The 23,829-nt window shown below is 46.6% G+C and overlaps 1 protein-coding gene across 8 annotated transcripts in view; it reads left to right on the top strand.

Moving 5' to 3' along the window:
* PAFAH1B1 (platelet activating factor acetylhydrolase 1b regulatory subunit 1) overlaps nt 1–23,829 on the top strand; it is a 480,612-nt gene that overhangs the window by 91,595 nt on the left and 365,188 nt on the right. For 4 of the 8 annotated variants that reach the window (XM_085649933.1, XM_085649934.1, XM_085649932.1 and 1 more), the window contains one exon: nt 7,723–7,943. In XM_085649933.1, the coding sequence (XP_085506059.1) occupies nt 7,912–7,943 (32 nt within the window). In that variant the 5' untranslated portion in view covers nt 7,723–7,911. Of the gene's footprint in view, nt 1–7,722; nt 7,944–13,252; nt 13,365–23,829 lie in introns of all 8 variants that reach the window. The other 4 variants (XM_085649936.1, XM_085649939.1, XM_085649938.1 and 1 more) reach the window with 2 other exon arrangements.

The raw sequence follows: 23,829 nt of genomic DNA, 5'->3' as shown, positions 1-23,829 counted from the left end.
CTACTTGAGTGCTCTAAGACAACAGTACATTGTCTTGCAGTGCGGTACTCAGAACCGTTTAAATGCAGATGGCTTGCAGGTGGCACATGGTCCAATGGCATCAGGAAGTGTCTGGCAGCGCTACACTCAGGAATGCCCTGATGCAGATAGCAGCCGCATACATTCAATGCCCCGGCCCGGTGGGTCCCCGAGTGCCAGCCAGGCTCAATCTACAGTGTGCAGACGGCTCGGCGGCTCCACACGCGTAAGTGCCATGCTACCTGCGTGTCTTGCAGGGCCACACTACACTCTGCCGTGTTGTGGCGTAAAATGTCTGGTGGTGCGTGAATTAGTGTCAGTGTTCACGGTTATGGAGTGGTGGCATTTGGGTGTTACACTCGACAATACTCTGGCATAGTGTGTCTGCGGACGCTACATCGTTCCGAGCCATAGTGTCTGACAGTACCACCTGCTTCAGTGCTTGGTGTGACTTGCACTGCCACACAGAAGTGCCACTTTCGCCCACGTCCAGCCGCAGCGTTTCTGGAGGAGACATTCGCCTCAATGCTGTGTATCTGGGGTCTTAGCTCTACAGAAGCACCCTTTTAACCCATCTAAAGCTCTGGAAAGCACTGGTACAGATGAAGCGGCCTCGGTACCCCTTCCTTAATCTCTTCCGCCCACCCCGCGTAGACTTGCTGAGACCTGCATGTTAGCACCCCGCCCAACCTTACCCACAAGGGGTGTCTGCCCTTGCCGCAGGCCCCAGCACAATCCACGCCTCCTCCCCCCATTAGTCCCCCCCCCCCCTTTTGTCCCCGGAGGGGCGCTCCCTTCCCGCACATCCCAGCCGCTCGTCTCTCATTATCCGTGCCTCCGGCACATCTCTCTGGGGGGTGGCTGGCCCTCCACCTTCCTCCCTCTACTTTTCATCCATTATCCATGTCATGCCCCATGCGGAGACACCCTCCCGCCTCCCAAGATCTGAGCCGCTCCGTCTCTTAGTGTCGAAGTCCCCACACAATGTTGACCGACTGAGAGGGCAGGACGGGCATCTGTAACTTGTGCGTAAAAGCCCCTCGACAGAACGCAAAGCACGTCAAAGCTAGCCTGCGCCCGCCTTGCACCTCTGCACAGACCCAACCTCCTTTAAGTCGCTGAGTTTTATAATTAAACATGTAAAACCACTCTAACAGCCATTCAGAGACCACTTGTTTAAAGCGCATAGTTGCCCTATGTGGCTTTGGCCCTAGAGAAATAAAACTAGCATTGACATAGCCAATAGGTCTCGCATTTGGGACCTTATAAGTGTTTAGCCATGCAACACTTGATGTTGTTGCACCAAGGATATTGTGCTGGATAACTAAACACTTATAAGGTCCAAAAGGCGAGACCTATTGGCTATGTCAATGCTTGTTGTTGTTTAGTTGCTTAAGTGTTTTCTTCTATCTATATTGACATGCATGAAGACACTTTCACATCGGAAAACTATACTTAATATTAGCATACTCAATTAGTCTGACGTATGCACATACACCTCTTAAAGCAAGTAAAATCTGCATGCGTGCGTTTAAGGTAAATCAAGCATTATTCTCAATCGATCTTGCTTGGTGGCTAGATTTGTTCTTGACTTGGAGAGTAAGTCCTTGTTTACCAGTTCCAATCTGGATGATGTGTATGAACCAAATACCATACCATACCTTCCTTAAGCGGACTGACTCTTGCGAACAACCACAGACAGATTAAATCTGCTACTGTTCCTTGGTCCCAAGCTGTATGTACCAATAGTTCATACCCCTTCAGTAGAGACTCCACTCTTTTCTTCTGCCTCTGGATTAGTACAGTGGTTGTGCACGTTTAAAGACTGAAAGCTTCATGGACTGAAGGTACACAAATATCTGAAGAGTGGGTATTTGGATTTTCCTTTAGTGAGCCAATGTTTTGGACAGGAATCTTTTCCAAACCTATTGTGATTCAGGGTAAGCTTTTTCTTAGCTTTTTTTCCAGGGTAGTTGTGCTTGTTTTCCTTTAATGTCCTGGATATGTCCATTGTTTTGAGAAAGCTCTGATTATTCTGCAGTGCCCAAGCTTGCACCTTCTATCATGTTTTCACATCCTACCTAATTGGCAGAGAACAATTGATTTTTACTTCTTCGGAACCACACAGCTCTTTTTACATCATTCTGGATAGATACACTAGCTATACTTTATCAGAGATGCTAAAACCAGACAGCCAACAGCCACACAACCTCAATGGGACCTTAGACAGCAGCAGTCTTTGGAACCTACATTATTAAAAAATATTTTTAAATGTGGGCATATTATTAATTGGCTGTTTGTTTTTATGTTGCGCCTAGGACACCGGTTTCCACTTACATGAAAGTGAAACTGAGAAGTCACAGGCAGCTGTGTCCAACTTTTTGCTTTGATAAACCAGAACTTCTGGTGTACAGTTATCTGCATTTTTGATACCCTCGTCTACACACCACATTACTGTCACAAGCACTACCCAAACACTACCCAAACACATTAAATCGGTACTAGAAATTGTCAAGTCCCTTCTTCAGCAGCAATAACTAGGACAGTACTGTTTTTTAATTGAATTTGTGTATACATATTGTAACACCTCTCCACATAGATGAGGCTAACTATCAATGTGAGTAATTAATGAATCTAATCAAATAAAACCAATTTCTTCCCCCAATTTTGCCAATAAACCCTCCACCCCCCCCCCCCCCCCCCAAATAGATGTATTACTGGCTGGATAGGGCTGACTGCACTATGGCCAGAGATTGATAATTTAATGGTTGGGTATCCGCAATGCCCATCCAGCTGTCTTGACCCCTCTTGTCTGCTTTCTTTCCCTCTTATTACAGATCTGTGCTTGTTTCTGATGTTCCTCCCCCATTGTTTTGTGTTAATCCTTACTTCTTGCTCTGTTTAGTTAAACTGAAAGGATCTTAATATTTGAGAAGCATACACATTACAGCTTGGTGAATTAGTGTATCTGGGCCCACTGATTAGTTGCTCTTACACCATAGAGGTACCGAAGCCTAATGATCTACTGGGCAATATGTGTTGCCCCACCCACTTTCAGAATTGGGTGGTATCTCTATTGGCCACCAGTCCATTAGGAGAACGTAAAGCACCTGCCTAACATGATAGTATTGTGGTGTCGCAGTTTTGAGTATTACAAAATTTGTTTTACAGTCTTGAATTACCCAATTTTCTGATGGTGTAAAAGATCCTCTATGGTTATGCATTGTCCCTCTTTACACCTTTGGAATGTGGTACCTCTCACGGCCATGGTGAAGTTCTGGATTGTCAAAGTATGTGGCATTTGGGTACGTACTTATCTTATTTATATGTTTTTTGTATAGCGCGAACAAGACCCAATCGGGTATCGGAGCGCTTTACATAGGCAGGTTGACAAACAAAACGGGGCGAAAAGAGGGGCAAAGCAAGAATAAATTACAGTAATGTACAACTGTAATAACATGAACGTAGAGAAGGATGTCGGATCCGTGCCATTCCAGAATCTCCTAGGTAGTCAGTGGTCCAAACGGGTTGGCCGGGTCTGCACTTTAGCCCAGAGAGGAAGTCATTAGTAAAGTTTTCACTTCCCTTTTGAAGGACTCTGTTGATGGAATTGGTCTAAATTCCGTAGGTAGGAAGTTCCAGATTCTCGGGGAGACACCTGAGCAGGTACGATTGTAGGTTTTTGTTTTAAAAAATGTGTTGGGATTCACAGCAAGGTGCTGGAGCTCCCAGAGGAGCGGGTACCTCCCGAAAGGACTAGCCTATTTGCAAAGTATAGTGGAGTGTTGAATTGAAGTGCTTTGTGGGTCATGCATGCCAGTTTTAGTTATATCCTTGCCAATTTAGAGCTTTAAAAATCTGAGTAGTTGGATTTCTTGGAGCCCGTGATGATCCTTGCTGCATCGTTCAGTGAGCCCCTGAAAGGAACCAGCCTGTATGTAGGTAGACCACAAAGGGTTGCACTGCCATAGTGGAGTCGTGAGAGCACTAGTGCTTGCACAGCAGATTTGAAGTCCTCGGGAGGAGTGGGGGGCAGAAAGGGTTTCCTAAGAATGCTCAGATGAATGTTCGCTCCTTTGGTAGCAGCGCTGATGTGCGTTTGCATGTTCAAGTTTTTATCCAGCATTAGTCCCCGGGATCTCAGTCTATGATATGTGCTGTGCAGTTACAAACAGAGAATATTTATGAATTTCTTCACAATGGTTTGTTTGGTTTTGACTCTGAGATCTGTTATGGAGAAATAAGGCGAACCATTTTAGAACTGTGCCAGAGAACCTCATCCTATGTTCCAAAAGGTTTGAAAGGTTATCATGTTTGACGTTGTCAAAAGCTGATGAGAGGTCAAGTAATATTAAAAGGCAGGATTTGTTCCGGTCGAGCATTGTCCACTATGTGTGATGGCTGTTTTGGTGCTGTGACCCTGACGGAAGCCACATTGAAGAATTACATTTACTGGATCAATTCCAATGTGGTTACTTAGATGTACCTGAAGGTATTTCTCAAGAAGTTTTGCCAGAGTGGTGATGTTTGTGACAGGTCGGAAGTTGTTCAGATTCTCCGGGTCAGCTGATGGTTTTTTAAGAATAGGCAGCACCAGACAGGACTTTAAGCAGTCCGGGATTTCACCTTGAAGAAGGGAAGCATTAATAATCTTGGACCAGAGAGGGACTAGTGACCTTATCAGATCTTTGAAGAGGGGAGGGGGATCATTGAAGTGAATAGAGGCTTTATGGGTAGAGAGAAAGTTGTAAATGGATGTCGTTGAGGGGGACGAATTGACTCAAACATGCATGGTTTTTAGGGGAGTGACTTGCAGCTATCTGGGGCTGCGAGGGAAGGGGGAGGTTTGGTACACGTGATGGGTCGACCAGGGCCGAGCGCAGCTCCGAATCGATCTTGTTAGCTTTTCGAGGAAGAAGGCAGCAAAGTCCTCGCAATTTGGTTTTGTACTGGAGCGGAGTGTTCTCTGGGTGGTAGTGTTGTTGGATTGACATTCGTCAGATCGACCAGCATTTTGGCTGTACATACTCCTTTTCAACCTAGCATAAGGAGTTCCGGTGATGGAGAGGATCTCCATGCACGATCTGCAGATCTTCGGTTGAGGCTGTCCGAGTTTAAACTGTCATTGTACCATGGGTTGGACTCTTTGTTGGACTTTCTTTTCAGTTTCAGGGAAGCAGTTACATCCAGAACTTTCAGTATAGAGTTGTTGTAGTTTCAGTGAGTTCATGAATGTCTGACATAGATGTACGAGGAGGCAGTGCCAGATTACATCAAGAGATGAGCTCGTTCACTTTTGATGTACCAAGACGTCTTTTCTGTGCTGTTTAATCCCAAACCACCAGCATAGTTTTGCCTTGTGTCTGCAACTTAGGCTGTTCTGATTTCCCTACCCATGCCAGGCCCAACTGTCCATAAAGAGCCACTTTGTCCGATTCGCTTGGCGGTCTGTTCTACATTGATGTCCACGTGTGCTGCCCTAGAGTACTGCAGGAGACCAGGCCAAACCTGACCTCACCTCTCTCCTGGTTCATGAGAATTTATTTTCGTCTGAATCCATGCTTGTCTAACTGCACAAACAAATGCTGTTAGGTGGTACTGTAATGCCTGTATTCAAGAACTATATTTTTTTATAGATGTTTGCTCAGTAATGTCACCTTCTGCTTTATAACTGTGTCCTACTTAATGACATTGATGGGTTCTTGTGATAGCTACTTTTAAATGTAGTACTTGTAACAAAGTGTTTTATTGTGGAGGGTGGTGGAAGCCCCACTGAGGCAACAACCACAGTCCTGATCAGGGAGAACCACAAGAAGTCTCTAATTTAACTTCAAACCCTCTGGTAGCTTGGCACAAAGCGGTCTGTCTTAATTTAGAGTAAGTAAGACTTACTTCCTTACTATGATATAGAGGAAGGGATACACCTCAAGGTATTGACCAGGGAATTCTATAATTTTCATCACTTCATATCGTGAAACATTAATATTGTCCACCGTGCACCACTATTGATCTTTATTTGGATGGCCCTTCATTAATGTAATGCATATTATACAGATGTATATATTTTCTGTTGTATTAAAGCCCTGACTAAGTTCTAAAAGTAGTTGGAACAAAACGCATTGGCTGGATGTTGTTGAATTATGAATAAAGGACAATAATAGATATCATATTTGGAATATACACATTGGATATTCTTTGGACTTTGAAACTCTTGCTAGTCCACCTATCCATTTGCTATTATATTTAATCTGCTGGACAGTGGTACCAAACAGCGGCAGTTGCCGGATAAATAGTTCACAGGACTATATACATTTTGTACATTTTGATTGAGGTGTGCTCTCTATAGTCCGCCATTGTTTAAACTGTTTGTTTTACATTAATTGTATCTGTCGATCTCTGAAGCATCTGAGGATCTTGCTTGCGCTTAAACTACAAACAAACCGCTAACGAAAATGTTGATGCAGTTTGTGTGCAAGATATATTCTGTCTCTTTAGAAGGGATATTTATCACGGTTTTCAAACTGAGAATATAGTAACATGTAAATGATAGGTGACATGAAACAGGCAGCGTGTCAGCAGTATTCAGTGTATGACATTTACATGTTTGAAGTATAGTTCGACACCCTGAATACATTTTCTGAAAATAATGGAGTTGGGATTTTTGTATTCCTAAAGTCTGGAATTTCCAGAAGGTTGTCTGAGGGCCAATTTTCGCGTTGACCTTCCGAATGGAGCACCTCTTTGAAAGATATTTTAGAGTACTGGAGAGGAGTGCCTTAAGTGTAATGTCTGCTGTATTGAAGATACTACTCTGTTGCAAGACACTGCAAAGAGATCCGGCATGTTGATGTGATTAGACTTTCTCAAGCTCTAACCCTGCCTGACCATTGCATGGAGTGAGGCTTTGGTACGAGTACAGCTCAGTTTGATAGTCTCTTAAAATGGAGATGGTGGTCCAATCTCAAGAGCACAAGTATTGAACTACTAATTTGATACGTTTTTTTTTGTTGGCTGTTTTGGAGCTGTAATTGTACTCCTTTGGTAGTTTACTTGATGTGGGCTTGCAAGTGGTATGCCATATTAAAGTTAAAAGGAATAGAGGCAGAAAACTCCATTTACATGTTGAATATAGTAGGAGAGAAAATTAAACCTCTGGGCCCTCCTAGTTGTTGGCAAGGTTGATAATTGGTTTTTATTATGCATAGGCATCAGTGTTCCAAGTGTGACGAGAACTGCATTTCAGGATCATCTGGAGAGTGGAACGATTCCCCATGCCGACGGTTGCCGTCAATTCAAAGAAACGGAGGCAGGAGTCACCTTGATCCACAATGCAAATTGCTTAGTCAACGATTTTTTAGAGTTGTGGTTTTCGTACTGTATCGTGTCCTGAAGTCCGACTGGAGCTCTCCAAGGAGTGCGTCTCTCTGAAGAATTTGAGAGTGCTCTTCAGACATCTTTCCAAGTATTTAACTAGGAAAGATTAGAGAACCAGCAGAAATTTAGAATCGTGTGTAGCTAACCCCATGCTTTTGAATTAATTGCTTTTATTGGTCCAGTGTTAAATGAAAAATGTTCTCTTGAAATTGATTTCCATTTTACTTCACCTCAGTGAACTGTTGTGATAATTTTGGTAAATATATTGTACGACTTTTAACACAATGTGCCAACCCATTACACCTGGTTTTTTTTGTCTTCCTTTCTCAGGTGGAATGAACCTTCTTTGTTGAATGCCTGTGACATTCCTGTTGGATTTTGCTGGCAGACAAGTAGTTTCCCTCTGGCTAGTGCCACTTGGTGGCAACCTTGATTGCATATCGGTGGATCTTTGGCAATTCTGATCTCCATTAGGAGGCTGACACAGCATTATCACGGTACCCTGACATCAAAGCCAACATGGTGCTATCACAGAGACAACGAGATGAGCTGTAAGTGCACTTTTTTCCTGTTGCTCATTTTAAAGTAAATTGTTTAAAACTGTTTTGGAAAGTATGGTTGTCGTCAAATGTAACATAGCAAGTGGCGGCTGGTGACATTTGAAATTGGCAGGGCGTAAAAGTTGGGTATGAGTCTTACATCGCGAGCTTGCGAAGCGCGCAAAGATGACCAACAGAAAGGGTGTTTGGGGTTTCTCCCCCAGAGAAAATTTTGAGGAATACAGTGGCAAATGGTGCATTTTAAAGTAAATTTGAAAAAGGAAGGGGGTTTATAAAGCAATTGTGAACGTGTGGTCTTGAACTATTTATTTAAACGCATTAAAAACTGTCCCAAATGTTACTGTATTTAATATGTTTAACAGTTACTGTAGTGTCCAAATTTTACAGTACTCTGAAACTATGGAAATGTCGCCCCTAAGCAATCTGCAAACCCACAGAAGGCAAATTCAATTGCTTCACATGTGAACATCGCCATCAACAGTGGACATAACGGTCAATTAACAAATAAAAAAACACAGAAGGCAAATTCAATTGCTTCAAATGTGAATGTCACGGTCTACAATTCTGACCAGCTTTCCCTACTTCAAATCAAATTACAACAAAAGCGCGGAAAATGTTGAGTTATACACGGAAGGCTCCATAGGCAAAATGCAAGTTTCCTTTCAAATCTTTGCATCGTTATTGGAATGTGTAACACAATTCACTCCCCTGGCGGGGGCCTCCCCACAAGATGTGGAGAGGAGATGAGGGGGCCCTAATACTCCTACAGCAAGCAGCTTTCCAAGAACCCGCAGTGAGCTGGCACATTGCCTAGGGGGCTTACATTACCCCACAGGTGCGTTAATTTACTTTAAGCTGTACCAAGAATCAGTATGATACTAGATCTGTTATCTTCTATTATACAACACAGAGATACATTATTCCTGTAGCTACACTGCAACTAAATCAACATATGCACAGCACCAGTCCAGATAACACTGAATCTTACTGCACAGCACACATAAAGAACAATGCCTATTTTATTATGTATAATGCTGCACATACATACTAGCTCACGTACCCTCCATTACCCTGTCTTTTAACAAGGCGCTGCCACTTAAATATCAAACCAGACATTCACACTGAGAAAGGAAAAGTGTTTTGTTTTGCAGCTAAAAAAGGGTAACGCTGTAGGAAGCACACAACTGAACACAGCTACAAAGTTCTAGTGCAGCAAAAAGCCCTAAACCTATAATGACCTCCGTACCTTTACAACGCAAGACACAGCCACGCCGCGCAAGTAGGCTCGCCACACTGGGCACAACTACGCTGACGGATACTCACAAAGGCTGCCGAGACCCCCTTATCTTCAACTCGCCCATATATATATGGTCCTATAAGTGTTGCTGGAGATTCTGCTACAGATCACAGGGTGCCAGCCAGCGGCGGCCGGCATGCTCGAGGGAGGGGGTGGGGGCCGCGGGTGGGGATTAAAACTATTAAAAATAAAACATACGTAACGTACCTGAGTGTTGGGTACCTCACTGCCTCAGCTCCTGGCCGGTCACGCTGTACTGGTGCAGCGGCGGTTGGGTCCACGTGTTCCTGCTGCAGGAACAGGAAGTAGCCAGCAGGCAGCTTCCTCCTCATCGCAAGTCAAACGCTGCGCAGGCGCAGCAGGAGAGCGCCCCAGCCCGGACATTTTCTCTGCATAGAGAAATAGTGTGTGTGGGCGGTCCTATGCGAGGGCAGGGGGGAGTGGCTTACCCACACTGTTGTGGGTACTGACTGTTTGGTCGGCTCAGGGCCGACGGCCAAACAGTCAGTATCTACAACAGTGGGTAAGCCACTCCCCCCCTGCCCTCGAGCACGACCGCCCACCCTCCCGCCCCCAACCAAGCACAGAGGCACTTCTGCTTTCTCGCAATGCGAGAAGGCAGAAACATAAATGGCCGTTTTTACCATTTATGTTTCTGCCTTCTCGCACCGCGAGAAAGCAGTGGGGCAACGCCCCAACGCCCTAATGGGGGAGCCGCCACTGGCAAGTGGTATTTCTGAGTAGTGCAATCTGATAAGGTCCTACACCACCACTGAACATATTTCAAACTAATGGTCTTCTATTGTTTCTAAACTGTTTACATTTGTATGCAGATGTTTGTGTCTGGTCAATGCAAAGTGGAGGAAACCGTGCATTTGTGAGGCCGATCATTTCTTTATGTAATGTTTAGTTGTTGAGTTGGATTGTATGATTTTGTATGCATGTCTTTTGAAAGTGCTTTCTCAGTTGAGATAAATTCTTGTGTTCGTGGTAAGCAGTTTGGCCCCTTTTGGTGACTGACAAAACTATCTAAACTTTCATGCATCTTGGTTTGGTTCCTGAACGCTCACGTGTGCGGCTAGAAACGCTGGATAGATTTACACCAAATCTTGATTAGAAAATAACACTGGATTACACTTGGAATTCTTTTTTCTTTCAGTTTGCTTTTAATCCGCGCATTCGTTTATAGGATTTCAAGCAACCTTGCCTTCGAATCCGTGGATAATCTGACATTCACTAAAGTGAAAATAAACTTGCAAGTTGAGCCTTTGCAGTACACAGCCGGGAGCTTTGAAAGGATATCGGGGGGCACCTGGAAGTCTCCGTCCTGGAGTTGAGTTTACGCAACAATACTTTGCAAAAGTAAAGTATGATCATCTCATGAGTGCAGCAGTTGCTCTCCTCTTTTCTACTAAAAAAGGCATGTTTGCAATTTGCAGCAGGTTATAACACAATTGCCAATCTTGCAATGGGCTACAAGAACCTAGCCTTTTACCAACTGATTCATAATTAATGACTTTCATAAGACTTATCTGTTTTAGTAGTGTTGCAAGGCCATTACCTCATACAATGAATATAAAGCATGTTTTTCTGGGTATCCTAATTGGGAAGAAGGCTGGAAAGAGAATTTTTCTTGACGTTTTTGTGCCATCTCATGAAAGCAAAACACTTTAATGGTTGACATATCGGCCTTGGACCTTGAGCCTAACTTTTATGACCAATTCTCAAACATCAGCTGACTAACTGAAAGTCCTTCAAACTTTGAATAAATATGTACAGATTGATATTCTATCATCCCATCATACCCGATATGTGAATTGGTTACCTGTTACATGGTGATGTCACCGATTTATGTGAAAAACGTAAAATGAATTAACTGACGAAGATGTGGCATTCATGTTGGGGGGGGTGGGGGGGAGCTAGGCAAAACTTGATCCCAAGGGCTAGTGCACAATGCTGTTGACAATCAACATAGATGACATTAAATGTTATTGTATTGCAGCATTTACATATTGCTTACTATCCCGATGTGGGACGCTGAAGCACTTTTTGTTCATGGGAACACTGTGTAGGGGGTGTGTTTGGAGGGATGTAGCCTTTGTTTTGATCCTATGTAGAAAATGTTTCCACATCGTGCATGATACCCACTGAGGTGTGATTGTTAATGGATGCAGTGTGGTGAATGAGGACATGTGAGAGACAGACGCACAGTTTTCTGGTTTTCAGTTTGCTGGCAGCTTTGAACAGCTCTGCAGATCCCTTTATAGTATTTCTAATGGTTCTAGTCAGCCTAGCTGATTACTGCATTGGGTTGTCCAATCTGAGATGTGTATAGCTGTGGCCCTGAGCTGGCATGTTTGGAGGGAGAGAGAAGTGGAAATGGGGACTTCTTATTATCCCGTATCGGAGTGTCATTGTGAAATATAAAAAAGCAGTCAGAGGGTATAGATATTCGGGATCTGTAGTGGTGTAGTTTATTAAAGTGTGCCAGATTGTCCAGCAGTGTGCAACAGCTCTGTTCAGTTATCCTATGCCCGTTCCTTAGAGTTTTTCTAGTTTTTCGCTGTTCAGTAATCGTGATGGAAATCCCCCATAGCAGATATGTTTTATGTGAATGCCATGCTACATCCATAGGTTAACCTTTCTTAGCTTGCCTGCATATCGAAAGCTGTTTGCTAGTTGGGTTGTTTCTAAAACTGTGTATTGCACTTGAGTGCAGCTGTCTTTCTGTGGTGTTACCGGAATGTGGGGTGGTGCAGTTATCTAAGATATAGCCATGTTTTCAACAGTCTTTGGAGGGGTTTATGCTTCTGAGTACTAATATTGCTGGCTGGTATTGAGTTCCCAAGCTTGAAGCTTGTACGTATTAAGTTCCACCAACTTGTGACGTGTAATGAGATCAGTGCATCCGCTGGACTTGTTATAGTTAAGTAGAATAAGTGATGCAATTTGTTGGCAGTGCTTGGATTGAACTTGTAGGTATGGTGGTCCTTTTCCTTGGGATGTTCTAAGGATTATGCAGAGTACCTTGAACATTACCCTTCCACCTCTAGGTAGATAGTGGAGAGATTGCTGGGTTGGAATCATGCGTTCTCTTGGGTGAAGGTGGAGATGAAGCCTTGTGACAGGTTTTTGGATGAATTGTTTCTGATGACCTACTTCTCTGGACCTGTTTTTAGTTAGTGTAAATCAGGATTTAGACTACGGGCCTGGGTTATTCCAAAAGTCGGGCGAGCCTAGTTTTGCAACACTTTTTCAGTGTGGTCCAACCAATTAGTTTTTACTGAGCCCTAGTTTTTCAAAATGTATATGAGAAATTTTACATGTTAGTCCATATTCTGGCCTAATAATAAACAGGTATAAAATTAGCTACCTCCTCAATGCCAGGTGATTTAGATAGAGATGCTCACGTATTTCCATCTTCCAAATGATTTTAGTAACTGATATCCATGTACAAAGTGGTCTTAGCCTACTGAGCTGCCTCGAAGGAAATGAACAGATGCTAGCTTTCTCTTCTCCATTAGATATTGCTTCAAACAGACATTCCACCTTAACTTTGTCTGTAGATACCAGATTAACACATTTTATTAAAATATTTTATTGACAACAGGAGCACAATGCATTGGGTTCATCAGTTGGCGGTAATTTCATATAGTTGTCATTGAACCACTCTATTTACTTAATAAACCAATTAGCTGATTATAGTGTTTTTTTTTTATTTTAAGATTACTTGGCTTAAAAAAAGCACTCTTAGAGGACTCTCCTGGCAGTCTGATTGATCTCCTTTAACCCCTTCTGTGCCCATGACGAGAGTCTTGTCATGGAGCGCGGTTGCGCTGTGCCCATGACGAGACTATCTCGTCATGGACCCCGCCCGCTAATACAATTCCCGGCACAGGAGGGGGAAAGGGCGGGGCACTCAAGGGGTTAAATCAGCAAATGGCACAATGGATTATGTGCATTTTGGCCCATCCCTGATGCTGGGATTTGTTTTTTAATATAGGGTATATGTATCCTAGGTGACTGTAACACAACTTAAATGGAGCCCATCAGCAAGTTTGTCTGGAGACTTGAAATGCTGTGGAAGTTGAAAAAAAAAAGAAATTGCTCTCAAGGTAACTTAATGTAAGGTTTTTGGGTCTGCCCAAGTCCATAAATGTATGGCCTTTTTATAATTTCTTGAACTTTTTTTGCAACATGATTGATTTGAAGGCTAAAGAGGCAACATGCTTCTCCTATATTGTCTTGCTCAAACAAATTGGGTAGTGATGTCCTGTCGTTGCTTATGCATGAAAGGGGTGGATTAAAACTTTTAAATATGTCATCTGATATTCCACCTCCTTTTCGATGAATAAGTTTTATGAACACAATGAGCCCTAATCAATTCCCATATAGTTACGAAACGCTGTGGTTGGCTGGGCTAAGATTTGTATAAGCTTTTGGGTAAAGAGAAATTTTACTATGACAGAAGATTTGTGATCTTTCTGGTATTCTGTAGACCACTTTTCAACATGAATCTCTTGTACATAATAAGGGTCAATTATGAAATATAAACGTTTGCTGGTATGTACAACTGTTATCATAGATGGAGTGCTGCTCCCTTCAGCCGCCTAGTGTTTAGATTTTCTAATTGGGGGTTATTTCACAGCTAAAACTCTTGGGGCCCTCACCATTATTTTGAAAGACCAAATTGTAGCAAGTGCACTGCTAATATGCCATAGCTGCTGCTTTGCTATTGATTGATACATTAATACGAATGGACAGTTTTTCTTTTTTTTAAAAAGCTCTTTTTCAGAACATATAAAAATTAGCACAAGATACAGTAGGTTACTGGTAGAGAGAATCTGAGCTAAATGTTTGAGATAGTTGTAGATGAAGTACAATCCATTGAAAGATCAGACTAGGGAAATCATTCTCTGGTTGAAAACAGAATGAGAGCTTCTTGTCATGAATATGGGATGCCTTTTCCTCAGAAAAATCTCAACAGAGCTAACCAAGGGGTTCTCAGCAAGAGATCTTCCACAGGTTCATACTATGTAGACCTTGGACAATTTCTGAGTTATAGTTTTCAAAACGTTGCCCTACCTTAAGCAACGTTTTTCTTATTTAAAAATAACTAAGCAAACTGTTTACAACTGCAGTATCCACGGTTGACTTACCACTGCTTAGTTTCTAGGCCCTTAGCGCCTACCTTCGCATAAGAAATCACTCTTAAAGGAGACTACAAAGTGTTTTTCGAGACACACTGTAGTTAGGATATAGGCATAAAGCATCGCCCACTTTCTGCCCATCTTTTTAATCGACTCCTGTCCTTTGAAAATGGTGGTTTTCTTTGGTCAATAGGCTAAGTAGTCCCTCCTTAGTACTGCCTTGTCTCTTCTGGTAACTTCCCATGAAGACACCCCGGTTACATTTGTTGTTACTCCCTGGTTTTTAATTACAGCCTCAAGGCACTATTTTCTTAAAAGGCTTCTCTCAAGACACACACTTGGTCCTAAGCGAGGCTGGCAGTGGTTACTTGGCTCACTAGAATATCTCACATTTATGAGACCATCTATAAATGTCCCTTCATCAGCTCCACACAGAGTACCTAATCCGAAATTAATGTAGTAATTTTGTCACATTTCAAAGCTACTAATTGATATATGGATATAGCTATTTGAATGTACTTGTAGTACTGTCTTGCATGCAATGCATTATGGGTAGGGTGGATTTACCATATCTGATGCAGGGTGCAGTACCATATGTGACCAAAAGGTCTGCAGTACTGGTTCCTTGCTCACTATGGACCTCAAGGAGCAGTTTGCAGTACTGCACCGAGACATGCAGTGCTGGTGCCTTTCTCACTAGGGACCTCTAGGAGCAGCTTGGGGTATTGTACTGAGACGTACAATGCTGGTTCCTGGCTCACTACGCAAGCATTTGCAATGCATTAGGTCTCGGGTTACTGACAGTATGAGCTATTGGCAACGCAAACACCTCAAAGTAATGTGAGACCTATTGCATTGCAGATGTTTGTTTATTTTACATTGGGAAAGTGTTTCCTTGTGTAACATTTTTGTTTTGCTTAAAATGTTTTCCCTCTTTTTCCCTAAGTGTTTTACATTCTTTCCTTCTGATTTTTCTCACTATAACTTCCCCCTCCCTCTGCCCCATACAGTAGTTAACAAGACTAGAGTGGAATTTTTTGCTTTTTTACTGGCAGGTGTCTTTTGGCCTCTAGGACTGTTCTGGGAACATCAATCAAACTGTCAATTTTATTTTAAAATGATGTCATTTTTAGGCACTCTCAGTCAATCTTTTTAAAAGACGAAGTTCATGAAAAGTTAATCTGAAAGGCAGTTATAGATTCCTTAGCTTAGAATATTCCCCAGGTGTAAGACTGGATCCAGAAAGTTCGGAAAGTCAGCAGTGCCCCTGCCTGTCGGTAGATTGCGTTGGTAGACTCCGCGTCCGTCTGTATCGCTGGGATGACGTCGCGGAGGTCACTTAGATGCCGTCCTCGCGCACGGACATCAGTTCTTTCTTTTCCCGCGCCAGCAAGCACAGATCCGGAGAGAGCGGTACGCCCCGTAATTTTTTGACTGAGTTTTTTTTTAAAACTTTTTTTAACTTCTTTTTCGACTCCTGGTGCACGAGGGATGCCCTGTTTCAAGGCCTGCGGTTCCTGTACCCGACTGATGTCGGTTACGTATCCGCACCACGCGTCTTCTGCCTGGAGCGCGACCACGACCACAAGTCGTGTTCAGACTGCCGAACCATGGCCCCAAAGTCTTTGTGGGAGTGGTCCCGAAAGCTCCTCGAGGCCCAGCAGTCTGCTCCGCGTCGCTCAACCTCCCAGTCGTGAGGGAGGTCGCAAGACCGTTAGCGGAGCCATCACCATCACTCTTCGTCCAAGTCTTCACACTCCGGGTAAGGTTGCGGGTGGTGCCACTCTTGCGGCTCCGCATGCGGAGCCTTCAGGGTAGACTGTGGCCTTCCCAGTACCGGAAGGGTCCCCTGCTCAGCTTTGTCAATTTTATGAAGCTATGCATGCCATCTTTGGGCAGCTCGACTCCGTTGGCGCGCCTTCGGGCCCCGCGGACTTGGTTGGGGACCCTAGGTCTTCAACGCCCCTTGGATCCAGGCCTGGATTCGGATTGGCGCCGGTCGACCTAGAGTCTGCTCCACCGGCACCACGTCCGCAGCAGACGCCGGCTGGACCCCCAGCCGGCTGGACCCCCAGCCGGCTGAACCCGATGTGGAACCGGAGCCAGACCGGCGTCGCCCGACACCGGATAAGACGACAAGGGATTCTTTAGTGCCTGTGTTCCGCCCTGGTCATTTTCATCCTCATTGGCAGCCAGAGGAGGGTGAGGAAGACTGGGAGGGGTTGGATGACCATTTAACTACCCAGTGTGAGCAACACTGGAGAGAGGAACTGGGGGATGCCAGTGGTCTGGATACCTCCCAGGACATAGGCATGTTGTCACCTCCTACCGTGGCTACGGAGGAGGAAGCGTTATATGCAGTGGTGTTGCGTAGGGTGGCCGAGGCTCTCGAGCTACCTACGGTGGCAGTCAGGACTAACCTCTTGACGGAGGTGCTTTAGCTGGCAGCGAGCTCTTCGGAGCCCTTGCTGCCGTTCAATGAGACCCTCACCAACATCCTTTTGGGCACCTAGTCCAAGCCCAACACAAGGGCTCCTGTGAATAGGATGGTTGCCGGTTGCCACTGCCACACCCCGGGCGACCCCACTTTCCTCTCCCATCACCCTTCATCTGAGAGCTTGGTTGTGCAAGCCTCCATGTCCAAGGGCGCCTTCCCTACAGCTTCACCTGATAGGGAATCAACTTGGGAAGATGTTTTCTTCCTCCAGCTTGGGACTGCGGTCGGTAAACACTGCATGTCTGTTGGGCCGTTATTCCCACTCTGTGTGGGATACGGTGGCGCAGGTGCTGCCTCAGTGGCCGCCGACGCACTGGGCAGAACGTTTGCCACGTCAGTAGCCCTTTGACGCTACGCCTGGTTGCATTCGACTAGTTTTTCCGGGGATGTCCAATCCACACTTATAGACATGCCCTTTGGCCGTCGCCATTTCGGTGACACGGCAAACGACGTGCTAGAGCGCTTCAAGGACTCTCGAGCTACGGCCAGGTCCTTAGGCTGCTCCACCACCCACCCTGCGCAGTCTGCCTTTTGCCCCTTTCGTGGCTACAGAAGGGGTGCCCCCTACATCCTCCCAGAGCCACAGGCTAGTTAGTGCATGCTGTTTAGCCCCAGCGCGGCTGAGGACTTGTGAACCAACGCCGTTGTTCTGGAGGCCAGCGAGCAGGCCAGTCCACTGCAGCACCCTCTGCATTCGCCTCCAAACCATCCTTGTCCGACTTTCCAGGGCCCCCACACGCCAGTGGGCAGCAGGATTCGCCATCATCTCCCCCCACTGGCACACCATCACGTCGGACAGGTGGGTTCTGCAGATAGTTTGAAGGGGCTACTCCCACCCCCTTCGAGACTACCCCTCCCTTCACGCCACCTCAGTACCATTGCATGTCGGAGGATCACCTGGCCCTTATTCAACAGGTAGTTTCGGCCCTCCTGGCCAAGAGGGCCATCAAGCGCGTACCTGCCCCAGAAGTAGGTCGTGGTTGCTATTCCCACTACATTCTGGTGCCCAAGAAGGACATGGGTCTGCGTCTTATCTTAGATCTCAGGCACGTCAACCGCTTCCTCCGGAAGGAGAAGTTCAAAATGTTGGTGCTCACTCAGATCTTGTCTGCCCTCGACCCTGGAGACTGGCTATTAGAGTTGGATTTGCAGGACGCTTATTTTCACATTCCTGTCCTGCTGGCCCACCGGCGTTGCCTGCGGTTCACAGTAGGCCACGAGCATTTTCAGTTTACCGTGCTCCCCTTTGGCCTTACCAGCACCCCTCGAGTGATGCCGGTGGTCGCAGCTCATCTGGCGTTCGTCTTCCCCTATCTCGACAACTGGTTGTTAAAGGCTGGATCGCCCCAGGCAGTCGTCTCCCACCTCCAGACTATGGCCGACCCCTTGCATTTGCTGGGGTTCTCCATCAACGTTCCGAAGTCGCACCTGATTCCTTCTCAGAAGCTCCTCATCGGAGCGGTTCTGGACACCATGCAGTTTCGGGTTTATCCTCCCGAACAGAGTTCAGAATATTCGGGCTTTCATTCCGATCTTTCAGCCTCTATTGGGTTTCGGTCAGGATGATTCTGAGGCTGCTGGGCCTCCTGGCCTCCTGCATCCTGCTGGTCAATCATGCCAGGTGGCATATGCGGGCTTTGCAGTGGAACCTAAAGCTCAAGTGGGCGCAGCATCAGGAGAATCTGTCCAATTGCATTCAGATCTTGGAGGGCACAATTGCAGTGGTTGCTCACGAACCAGAATTGGGTCAATGGCAGATCCCTCTCCCTTCCCCAACCAGTTCATACAGTGGTGACAGATGCATCCCTTCTGGGATGGGGTGGCCACATGGGAGAGGCGGAGATCGGAGGCCTCTGCTCGGAGTGCGAGCTCTACATCAACCTTCTGGCGCTTCGGGCGATTTGTCTTGCACTAAAGGCATTCCTTCCCTCTGTCCGGGGAAGAGTAGTGCAGGTGTTAAGACAACACCTCTGCCATGTGGTACTGCAATAAACAGGACGGGGTGGGGTTGTGGACCCTCTGTCAGGAGGCCCTGCGCCTCAGGGCATGGCTGGTACATCAGGGCATTTCCCTGGTGGTTCAACACCTGGCGCAGGTTCACTGAACGCCAGGGCGGACGAACTCAGCCGCAGGTGCACGATGGATCACGAATGGCGTCTTCACTCGGAGGTGGCGCAAGGTCTCTTTTAATAGTGGGGAGAGCCTTGGTTAGATCTATTCGCCACTGAAGAGAACGCGCAATGTCAGAAGTTCTGCGCGTTGTATTTTCCAAGGCGGCACTCGCTTGGCGACGCTTTGCGTTGCGAGTGGAGTTGCGGTCTTCTGTACGCCTTTCCGCCTATACCACTTCTGGCCAGAGCGCTGAAGAAGATCGAGCACGACTGGGCCCAAGTCTTTCTTGTGGCTCCGGATTGGGCATGAATAGTCTGGTATCCCGAGCTGCTCAACATGTCCTCCGATCAGACTGCCTCTTCGGGAGGATCTTCAGTCGCACCAGCAGGGGACTGTCCTCCAACTGCACCTGTCCAGCCTCCAGCTCCTTGCGTGGAGATTGAGCGGTGGCAGTCGAGGTCTTTTAACTTGCCTCCCGAAGTCTGTGATGTAATCTTGGCAGCCAGGTGCCCCTCAACTAAGATGGTATACGCCTGTAGATGGAGTAAGTTTGTGGCATGGTGCACAGCAAAGGCTGTGGATCTCCTTTCTGCCCCTCTTTCTGAGGTTCTCTTGTTCCTCCTTTCTTTGTCCCAGCCGGACTCTGCTCTGGGCACTATCAAGGGCTATCTTTCTGCCATTTCTGCCTTTCTCAAGCTTCCTGGTCAGCATTCTCTCTTCCTGTCCCCAGTTGTAAATCCTTTCTTCAAAGGCAACACTCCTCTCTTTCCTCCTATTCCCTTCGTGATGCCTCAGTGGGACTTGAATTTGGTTTTGACTTATTTGATGTGCGCTCCTTTTGAGCCACTTCACAACTGTCTTTTACGTCTCGACTCTTAAAACTGCACTCCTGGTGGCTATCACATTTGCCAGAAAAGTGAGTGAGCTCCAGGCACTTTCATCCAAGCCTCCTTTTCTGGCTGTACATCCGGACAAGGTCGTCCTACAAACTCGTCCTTCCTTCCTTCCCAAAGTGGTTACTCCTTTCCATATTGGATAGACCATCACTTTACAGACCTTCTTTCCACCTCCGCATCCTTCTAAAGAGTAAGAGAGACTCCACCGTCTGGACCCAAAACGTGCACTTTCCTTCTACCTAGATCGCACAAAACAGTTCCGGGTTGATGACCAGTTCTTTGTTTGCTACGTGGGCGCCAAGAAAGGTCGGGCTGTACACAAGCGGACCATATCTAGATGGGTCATTTTGTGTATTAAAGCCTGTTATTCTCTGGCTAAAAAGGAGCCTCCAGTGGGGCTACGCTCCCATTCTACCAGGGCGACAACAGCCACTACTGCTTTGGGACGAGGAGTCCCTCTGAATGACATCTGTCAGGCAGCATCGTGAGCATCACCGCACACGTTTACAAAACACTACTGTCTGGACAGCCAAGTCCGGAGAGACAGCTTCTTTGGCCGTTCTGTTCTCCAGGACTTTCTAGTGTGATTTTGGTTTGCAGACCCACCTACGGGGTTGGTATTGCTGGGGTATCTATTCTAAGGTAAGGAATCTATAACTGTTTCTTTCAGATGAACAAATTACTTAACTTTGGTAACAATAGATCTGTAAGAGACATAGGTTAGATATAGATTTCTTACCGCCCCATCCATCCTCCCCGTTCTGCAATCTGATTTCAGGGCCCTAGTTTTGTGCACCAGTTGTCGGCTTCTTGCATGGCTCTGTTCCTGGCGCGGAAAGACTTGTATAGAACTGACTTCAGCATGTGAGGGTGGCGTCCAAGTAACCTCCGCGACGTCATCCCGGCGACCATGACCACAATGCCGATGACTGACGTGGAGTCGACCGATGCCACATACCGACGCGCAGGGGTACTGCTGACGAATAAACTTTCTGGATCCAGTGTGACGCCCGGGGGATATTCTAAGGTAAGGAATCTATAACTAACCTATGTTTCTTACAGATATATTGTTACCAAAGGTAAGTAACTTTTTCAATAAAAGCAGGTGCTCCCTACCTACCTGGACTGGTCCTCCGACCAGTTATGGTGCTTTCGGACCCAGCTTGCTGCTGCGCCAGCAACCGGTGCTCCAGTTCTTGGGTTCCTCTCACCTCCTCCTCCTCTAGTCCACCACCTGTCTCTTGGTCTTTTTCACCTTTTCTGTCCTTCATTTCCTTTTTCCGCTCTCTGCTTCACTGGTCTCTAACTCTCATCCTGTTTTTTACCTCTTTTCCCTGTAGTCCTTGCCTTTTTCTGCTCACTGCTTTTGCCTCCTCACCCACTTCTTTCTCTCATCCTTAACACTCCTTGACTCAGCTTTGGCTTGCATCATTTGCCTTTTAGCACTCTAATTATGCCTTTCACTTTGCCATTCTGATTTGCCTTTTTTCCGCTCTCACCACTTTTCTGCCCACTCTTCGTCCCCTTTTGCTGCTCCCAATGCGTTCACCTGCTACACCTCTTTCAACTCACCCGCTCCTTACTTGCACTCCTGCGTGTCTTCCCACTTCTTCCTGCCTTCTGTAGCCACACCCACTGACTGCTCCTCCTGCCAGTCACACATACCAGCACCTACTTAATGGCTGGCGAAGACGCGCCAAAGGCAAGCCTGTCTGCACCCATCTATGCCTACACCGTGCCCAGAACCAGAAGGCTAGTCCATCATTCCCTGCAGCTTCACTACCACTGATCTTCGCACCCTCCACCCCAGACGCACAAAAAACACTGACATGTCACGAGTACTGGGAATTTTTACCTACACCCACTGTCATTTCACCTTCTACATCACGCATGCCAGTGCTCCGCCCATCCCCACGCAACTGACCACAACAGCACCTGATCGCATGCACCCTCCACAACACCCACTCACTATGCAAACCCACCACAGAGTTATAGTATGTCATCGTTATCCTTAAAGCAGACATCTTCCTCCGAGACCTGAATCAATCCCAACATCCACTCCGACATCGCCACCGCGCTACACGAAGGAAAGGAATTGGCTAACCGCCAGGGCGGTCAACCTCGAATCTGGGCCACTGAGTTTGAGTCTCGGCAGTGACTCTAAACATCCTGCGATTCTGGGCAAATCACTTAATCTCCCCGCGCCTAACAAAAATGAATGTGTCTTCATGTAACGCAACTGGTGCTATGGAATTCACTCTGATACCCGATACCTTCGGGTCAAGTTCGCGCTGTAAAAAAAAACTCGGAAAAAAAAAATCACCCACTGCATCAAGCCAGGCAGAGGTATTGCCGTCATTCACAAGGAATCCATCCAATTCTCCACCACCACAAATGACATCATCCCAGCCATGGAACACCTTAACTTCAGGCTCCTAGCGGACAGCAAGGGCACACTTTCCTAGTGACCTCTAGGACCACGACTTGGCTTCTGCAACTTCATCATCCCCCTCGCCCTATACTTAGACTACATAATTCTCTGTCACCTTAGTTTTCACGTCGACAACCACAACACCCACATCACTAATGTCCTTGACAGCATGTAGTAATTAGCCTCACACAATACATCCATGACCATTCGGATCCCCGTGACGTTGTTGGCACTGGTTATGACGTTGCAGTGACTATATAGGTGCCACCCAGGCGCGTGGATGTCAGTTCTTCTCTTTCTGCGGCAGTTAAGCACCGATCTGGGAAGAGCTACCCCTCTGATGCTTTTTGGCCGTTGTTTTCTCGACTTTTGTCAATTTTGGGATTTGACTTTGTGTGCGAGGGATGTCTTCTAGAAAGACAGGTTTCAAACCATGCAGGACTTTTTCCCGCATGATGCCGGTCACCACCGAGTGTCTGTGGTGTCTTGAACGCGACCACGATACAAGGTTGTGTTCAGACTGTTGTGTGATAGCCCCGAAGACCTTGAGGGAGCGAGCGATTAAGTTGCTGGCGGCCCAGCAGTCAACTCTGTCAAGCGAGACTCCGAGGAGGTCACTGTCACATTCGAAGAAGAGGAGGTCGCGGGACTGCTAACGGAGCCCTAAGTCCTCTGCCTCCTATTCAAGGTCCTCTGGACACTCTGGGAAGAGGCACAAGAAGACGACCAAGCAGACTTCGACTTCACCTCAACTGGCGTCTGTCGTTGAGAAAGGTAAGAAGCACCGATGCTCTAGGCACGGTTCTGCGCAGCCGGAGCCATAGTCTACTTCGCGCCTTCCACCCTTTTTGGGTGCTGGACCGACTCCCGCTCAAATAAGTTTTGAGGCCATGCATTGCGTATTTGAGCGGAACAACCCCGCTGGTGAGCCCTCACTCCTGTGGGGGTAGGGTGGGGACCCAACGGGTTTGACGTCTGCTCCGACCAGGGCGCTTGTGGGGCCTCAGGGATCCGATCCCGTATCCGTGTCGACGCTGGTCGTGCCAACGCTACTTTCCCCGGCGTGAAATCCAAATTTGGTGCCTACAACGTCGCCGATGCCAGTCGACGATGGCGCAAGCCCCATCGTCATCTCCGATGAACCGGAACAGCATGGAGCAACGCCGATTCAGATGTCGATAGAACCTAGGGGTTCTATGTTTTCGCCTGAGCACTTTGTGGACGTGCTAGGCTCAGGAGAGTAATGAGAGGAGTCTGGAGACCCTCTTGAGAACCATGATGTCTCTGAGAAGACAATGGACTGGTATGAGGAACTGTGCTGTTTCTCCCACTCCCTTTGGGCGACAGTTGCGCAGGTGCAGCCACAAGTCCCGGAGGAGGCCCAGGCTGTGCTCTCAACGGGAGAGATGCAGCAAAATTCACTATACGGTGTGGTTTAGATACGACTGATACGCTGGGCAGATCGATTTCAATGACCGTGGCCTTGGGACGCCA

This window comes from Triturus cristatus, chromosome 3_2 (assembly GCF_964204655.1).
Source record: "Triturus cristatus chromosome 3_2, aTriCri1.1, whole genome shotgun sequence".
Taxonomy (NCBI): Eukaryota; Metazoa; Chordata; class Amphibia; order Caudata; family Salamandridae; genus Triturus; species Triturus cristatus.
This window is presented reverse-complemented; position numbering and strand designations above follow the sequence as displayed.